Source organism: Saccostrea echinata, unplaced genomic scaffold (assembly GCF_033153115.1).
Source record: "Saccostrea echinata isolate AGI-Se365-2 ecotype Australia unplaced genomic scaffold, CSIRO_AGI_Sech_v1 ptg000056l, whole genome shotgun sequence".
NCBI classification, from domain to species: domain Eukaryota; kingdom Metazoa; phylum Mollusca; class Bivalvia; order Ostreida; family Ostreidae; genus Saccostrea; species Saccostrea echinata.
Window position 1 is genome coordinate 1574934 of NW_026889805.1, and position 7567 is coordinate 1582500.

The following is a 7567-nucleotide window of genomic DNA, read 5'->3' on the forward strand; positions in this document are numbered from 1 at the left end:
CAAATCCTACCGACTCCGGCCGTCAGAGAAGATTTTTCTGAGAGGAAGGGTACTGTTAGAATCTTTGACCATCTTGTTTTTGTGGTTGTCTCATAAGAATAAAGTGTCCAATAAGTGCAGAAACTATAAGTACTCTATCGAGTGGAGGATGTATTTTATGAGAATAATTGATATTGAAGTATTAAATGATCATGAATCCTGGATATTTGTCTAAGAAATCAACATTACAAATTTGAAAACTGTCAGAGTGTTTTATTAAGCCAGAAGGTTGGGTTAACGTTATTGCGGCATATTGTTTACTTGTATTTTACACTAGAAGTACATCTTGTTTATGCAGTATATCGGTGGCAATTATCTATTCTTTGTTATTAACGATCCAGATTGTAGCCCGAATTATCTCTACATTCATAGCCATTTATAACTATGCTTTATTGCTTTAATATTTATAATTTTTGCAATGACCTAATGTACATATGCTGGTATTTTACAGTTTCATGTTTTCGACAAAATCATAGTTTGTACAACAACACCTACTGAAAATATTGGTGGATGTAACCATGGCTTCGGCTACAGTTGAGCAAAATTCTGGCAACCATGCCAATTCGACAGATGGAAAGGCAGGGTAAGGGGCCTCTTTTTATGGAGATTGATTCAAAATTCCTACTTTTAAAGTTAACTTAAAAGAACGTCAATAATTGAGGCATTGAGTGGAGACATAGTATTTGGGCATTGGGAACCAATGGATTGAATATGTTGCCAACAGTATAGAGATTAGGGTTGACATTATCTTGCATTCCTGATTTAATGACAAATTTGTCCCTTATTACTGTGTTGTGGCAACAGGGGTAGATTATTCTAATTAGATAAAAAAAAAAAATTGTTGTAACCTTGATATGGTTCAGGGTTTAGAAAATGTTTTAGAGTAGGAAAAGTAGTGAAAACAAATATGCTTTTAAAAGTAGAGTCAAACAAGGTTGTTCCTGAAAAGTTACATTTTTACTTGCCTCAGTGGCTATAAAATTCTCAAGAGTTTGTGCCCCCCCCCCCCCCCCCCCCCCCCACAAAATTACTTGCATTTGTGAGTGAGTGGTTATTTGCAACTGTGTATTTTCAGAGCAACTCCTTTTGAATTCTTCAAGATCAGGGTTTGTCCAGAGTTAAATTTTTTTTTAACAAAATTCTATACATGTTCTAGGAAGTTTGTAGAGAATTCTGAATGTTAGAAAGGTTGGTAAGTTTAACCCAATAAGTTAGAAGGATTTTGTGATGCCAACAGGTGACAGAGCTTCTGTCCCTTCTCTAATTACTATTGTTGAGCGATATGGTCATTTCAAGTTACACTTAATTAATACATTTGTATTTATCTAGTCTCTGTCCTTTTTTCAGAGATCTAGCTGGGTGGAAAGCAAAACTAAATCTGCCTCCTAAGGACCACAGAGTTAAAACCAGTGTAAGTCTGTCAGAAAGATTACCGTATTTTTTGGAAGATAGGTCGATACTTTTTTTCTCAGAACCGTTGGGGTCGTCCTATTTAAAGAATCGACCTTTCTAAGGCTCAAGTTTACGAAAAATGACCCAAAATCCGTAAAATTTACGTCAATTTCAAAACAAACCTGTACAATTTTCGTAACTTTTTAAATTATTTTACCGAGAAAAAATAATACACAATAAAGAATTAAAGTATATATTCCGTTGATTTCTTGCAAATTAAGTTCCCTTAAATATCCACCGATGTACCCCAAAAAATTATTTAATCATCGCGTAAATAATGTTTCATCAAAGTATATTTTACAACATGCTATCTGTCTCCATCTTGTGAAGTTGGAAGTCGCATTCGTTCACTAAAAATAAAACCGCGACAGTATCAAAATCTAGAATACGGAGAAGTTTTCTCAATTGCAATTTGATAAATAATTGTCATCTTTTTTTTCTTTTTAAATTTTTTTTTACCATTTATGCGTATCGATGAATTGAAATTGTCTACATAAATATTTTTTCATTGTCTTGTGATATTTTTTTAAATGTAAAATGCGTGAAATAAATTGTTGCCCGTAATTCCTAAATTTATTTATCAAATATACCACTAATCATAAATATATTTCACACATGTAACTAATTAACTAATAAAGTGAACTTATCTTCCTCATACCCAAGAGGTACACTGATTTATTCAAAGATTGGCTTCTGTTTGAATTTTAATTGTCTGACAGATAAAGGGTTATACAATGTGTACAAAAAGGTGTTGACACCTGTGTTGGTTTAACCGCCTGCGGGGCATGATTTACAGCACGTGCCGTAATAGGGGTATTAGTGCTACACATCATTGAACATACAAAGCTGTGAAACTCATGATGACTGTTTAATTGCAAATGTACTCCTAATTAAATTTATTTTTACAACAAATATCACAGGCCAAATTACAGCTTGGAAATACGATTAATTTCAATTGCTCACTATTACATGTAATAGTCATTTGCGTGCTTTAGCTAATCCCTAATACAAGAAATATAAAAATGGCGGTCATCGGATATTGTAAATAATGCCTATATAAAATATGTTAAGGATGTCCACGATGTTTAAAAATGGAAATCGTTATTGCTTCATCTTGTGTATTTCCCTAATTTATAGCTGTCGTATACTACCGTATTTATGGATACTGTTTAACGACAGAGTCAAACTACGACGGCATTGAACTGGCAAGTTTGAGAAAATACGTTGTATAGAAGAATTCAAGGAAGTTTCAACTAAAGAAACTATTTTTTTTTTTATATATATATCAAACACTATTAAAATGTTTTACTCAAAAAATACCATTTTATTTTCTCTACATATGGTTCTACGTAGTATCTACATCTAGAAATCGATAAACAAAGCCTCGTCCTTTCTTCCGCATTCGTCCAATCTAAGGATTTTTTAAAAATTACGGCTGAAAATGAGCCTTTCGACCTATACACCCCATCGACGTATACCCCCAAAATTACGGTAATAGACTTGGTAATATCAAGGTTATTGCTCTACTTCTTATTCTAGTTAAAAAAAAAATGATGAAAACAAGTCTAAGTTGTTGTTACCCATGTTACTGGATATCAACGATTTTTCACCCAAATACATTGTAAGTATCAGAAAGTTTGCCTTCTTTGTTGAATAATGTGTTAGCTAGACTTGGAAAAAGCGTAAAATTATTACATTTGGATATTGTTGCTTTTACTGTCTGTTGTGAGTACTTGAATTGAGATTTAATAAAAAAAAAATCTGCTTTAATTATTAAGAAAAATATGTTTAGTTGTATGTATGTGTTATTAAACTTGCATATCAGTACTCAAATGCTTTCCTTTCAGGATGTGACAAACACCAAAGGAAATGAGTTTGAGGACTTTTGTTTGAAGCGAGAACTTCTGATGGGGATATTTGAAAAGGGGTGGGAGAAACCCTCCCCAATCCAGGAAGCCAGCATTCCTATTGCATTAACAGGAAGGGATGTTCTAGCTCGTGCTAAAAATGGCACTGGAAAAACTGGAGCCTACACTATTCCAATTCTTGAGAAGGCAGACCCAAGCCGAGATGAAGTTCAGTGTAAGTGTGACCAACTGGGGGATAAGTCTTTATATTTAATTACTTTAGTGTAACTTATTGAATTACAGTTTACTATGCTAAGGATGAATATACTGCAATGCTGCCAGGTAAATCACCTTAGGAGGAGGGGATGTAGTGTTTGTCATTCTATTTAAAGTTAATAATTATCTTAAACTAAAATTTTGTAGCAAATATTGATATTACTATGCATCTTCGTGGCATCTTGTGGTTCCAGGTGGAACATGGGGCCTCTATTACATTGTATACCTAACATCGTAAAAACCAAACACTCTCATGCAGAATGCATTTTGATATCTATTACAGCTTTAGTTATTGTGCCAACCAGAGAATTAGCCCTCCAAACCAGTCAGATCTGTATTGAGCTCAGTAAACACTTAGGACTCAAAGTAATGGTAACAACAGGGGGGACTAATCTGAAGGATGATATCATGAGGCTCTATGAACCAGGTTTGCAAAAGAATAGGATTTACTCTTTTTACATGTATACTGCAATTCATAAGGCGTACCAGGTACACTGTTGTAACTGTTTTGCAAAATGATGTACGTCTTCAAGACCTTGTTCAGATAAAAACAATTGTCAACTCTATACTTCAGTCTTGTAGTGAATTGTTCAGATTCCGTATTGGAGTTTTGACCAGGTTCTGATTTTATTTTTAATGGACAATAATTTATTTCAGTACATGTAATCATTGCAACCCCTGGCAGAATCCTGGACCTAATGAATAAAAATCTAGTCAAAATCAGTAAATGTGGCATGCTGGTCCTTGATGAGGTATAAACAACAAATAACTTTTCTGTTTAGAGTTTGAGGATGTAGTGTTATTTTATTATACAGCTTTTCTGTTTAGAGTTTGATGATATAGTGTTATTTTTTTGCAGCCTTTCATCATACAGTGATTTTTATTTGCTGTTCCTTTAAGAAAAGTTATAGGTTGTCTTTGTAAATGATAAATTTTAAAGATTCTCAAATCCCTGTACAAGGCAAGTGTAATGTAAGTTTTAGGTCATGTCAACATACTTCACAGTACACACTCAATACAAAGTATGGTTTATATTTTAGGCTGATAAACTGCTGTCTCAAGATTTCAAAGGAATGCTGGATCACATCATCGCACATCTGCCTCCAGATCGACAGATTCTCCTGTATTCTGCTACGTTTCCTTTAACTGTTGAACAATTTATGGTGAGTATCTGTATGGGGGTAATGACTAGTGCTTAATATTAACTGCATAGGAATGTATGTATAGAGGCTACAAGGAATGAAGCAGTTTGTGTGATATCCATGTCAACATAAAGTTGACAGTTTATGGAGGGGGTAGGAGATTACTTGACATGATGAAAACTTTAACCAGTTCTGCTTCTGAGGTACAAATGCAGACAGTTAACCATTTCTGACAAGGTCTCCTTTAAGTTTAAGAACATGAACATGATCTAAAAATACTAGGGCTGTGTATTGAGCAAAATATTTCGATACGATACGATATTTTATAAAGCAATATGCGATATATTGGATTATTTATTAAGTCTTTCAAAAATGTCTTGTAAATGACATTTAATGCATAAATTTGATAAAAACTGGGTGAGTCTTACATAACATGTTAAAATATAGTTGTCTATGTATTTTGTAATAGTAATTTAAGATGTGCTATCTCCTTAATGTTTATTTCATTATTGAACAGTTTTAATTCAAAACAGTTAAAAATAATCTTTGGTTACTGAAATTCCCAACTTCTTTAAAGAATTATAAGGAAAACTGCATGTCCGATACGTATTGGAATTTATTTTTTCGATACGATACATTCCTGAATATCGATACGTATTGAATATTCGATATATTGACACAGCCCTAAAAAATACATGTAGTGAACTGCAGTCAGCTGATGAAACAGAGGAAATTTTTGTATTTCTTTCTTCTACGAAGAGAATAGAGAACTATTTAATAACTTTAAGTGATGGTAGGATTTATTAGTGAAGCTTTAAACAAGACTCGGCTAAATATAAAGTTCCAGACAAGGAATTTCAGTAAGCTTACTGTCTCAAGTGAAACCTTAGAGATTTAAATAGAAGGATTAAGATGATTCTGCTTCACATGGCATTATAAAACGGCATTTCTCTGATTTTAATATTACACGGTTGTACTTTAAGATGTGACTGTGGTTTTTCAATAGACAGTAGTAATGATGTTTTAGAGACCTAGATTTGTCACAAACTATATTGTACATAAAAAGAAATACACATAATTAAATCAAACTACAAGTGTAGTTTTAGTTTCTCACACACTATCTAGTGAAGTGCATAATGCTGTCAGTGTTGTGTGTGCAGTTTTATAATTCTGTAGACCTTGGTCTGATAATGCTGTCATTATTTTGTATGCAGTATTATAATTCTATAGTTGTGTGTGCAGTTTTATAATTCTATAGACCTTGGTCTGATGAAAACTTTTTACCAGTTCTGCTTCTGAGGAAAATAAATGCAGACAAGTACCACTTCTGACAAGGTCTTGGAATAGCTTAATGTAATATTCCAGGTGAGGTTGATGGGAGGGGGATTTTAAAGATAATTAAATATATTGAATTTCGGTATCATGAACACTGATATCTCGAATATCATGGATTTGTCGGAGTGATGTGAAAGTCCCAAACACTCATTCTTTAAGTATCTTACCCTCGATATCTTGAATCCTCAGATATCTTGAACTTTTTTCTCGGTCCCATTGAGCTTGAAATAACAAGGTTTGACTGTATGTATACATATATCAAGTGTCTTTTCTTGATTGAGTATTCAATGATCCCACTGCCTTATCTGCAGTTCATGGAAGAAAAGAAAATACATGTAAATGCTTCCACACCTAGCATATCGATATCCATATCAATGGCTTAATTCCTGATAAGTAGACCAAGGAAATAATATGGTGGGTGTTACCGTATTACATTTCCCTTATAAACAAAATAATTCTGTGTTACATTTTAAGGTCTTAATTGGGTCCGTTTGATACTTGAGTTTAACGATCCTTTGTAATAAAATCTTTTAAATGTATTAATTTTATGAAAAATACTGCATATTAAAAAAAAGATTGTGATCTTGGTGTGATGAAACTCTTATCCAGTTCTGCTTCTGAGAATTTCAGTGCAGACATTTAACCACTTCTGACAAGATCCAGTGACAAGCATTATAGTTAATACAGCCTTTGACAATAATTCCATGGTCCTGCCGTATCCTTTAATAAAACTGTGAGAAAGATAAATGCTGAGAATATGTTTTAAAAAAAATTAAATTGAAGATAAAAGGCTGTGGCTTCTGAAGACAGAGGAAGGAAGGGAATATATGGGAGAAATTTCTCTGTTTATACGTTCTCTTAAGGCCATAATAAAAAAAAAATCCTAGATTTTCTTCTTTTTTTTTAAATCGAGGTGGGTGGGCAGATTTTTATTTTATATTTTATATTTCCTTCATTCTACAGATATTTTGTTGACCTCATCAATCATTGCAGATTTATCTACTATGCCCAATAACTGTCATAGTATATAGGTCAGTTTAAATGTACATATCTCTTTCTACACATCCTCACCAATCGATCCTTGTTTAATACACATTACAGCTTGTCAGCTGTCAAAGTCACAGGATTTAAACAAAAGTTAATTGGTATGTTGGATTCTGATCCCGATCAGAATCAAAGCGAGGAAAAACAGTAATTTCATAAAATCGAGGCGGGGTAAAAAAAAAAAAATCAGGGAGGGCGAGGATGAGACTAGGACTTTTTTTTATGGCCTAAATGTTGAAACCTTGAGAATATATGTATGTTTTATTAAATGTTGGTACCGTATGGTTTACTCCCTCTAACTTCCCACCTAGCCCCTTCAGTTGAATAAAACAGAAAAATAGTGTAAGTGAAATAAATGGTTTTTAATCTGCACTTTGAAAGGAAAACATGGACAGAGGAAAAAGATCTTGGTGTGATGAAACTCTTATCCAG

The 7567-nt window shown here is 33.3% G+C and overlaps 1 protein-coding gene across 1 annotated transcript in view; it reads left to right on the forward strand.

Annotated features, from left to right (window-relative positions):
* Nucleotides 1-7567, forward strand: part of LOC133173682 (ATP-dependent RNA helicase me31b-like) — an 18770-nt gene continuing 11203 nt past the window's right edge. The window contains exons 1-7 of the mRNA XM_061308673.1: nucleotides 1-49; nucleotides 491-622; nucleotides 1387-1450; nucleotides 3339-3573; nucleotides 3898-4041; nucleotides 4272-4366; nucleotides 4655-4777. Coding sequence (XP_061164657.1) covers nucleotides 558-622; nucleotides 1387-1450; nucleotides 3339-3573; nucleotides 3898-4041; nucleotides 4272-4366; nucleotides 4655-4777 — 726 coding nt within the window. The 5' untranslated portion in view covers nucleotides 1-49; nucleotides 491-557. The remainder of the gene's footprint in view (nucleotides 50-490; nucleotides 623-1386; nucleotides 1451-3338; nucleotides 3574-3897; nucleotides 4042-4271; nucleotides 4367-4654; nucleotides 4778-7567) is intronic.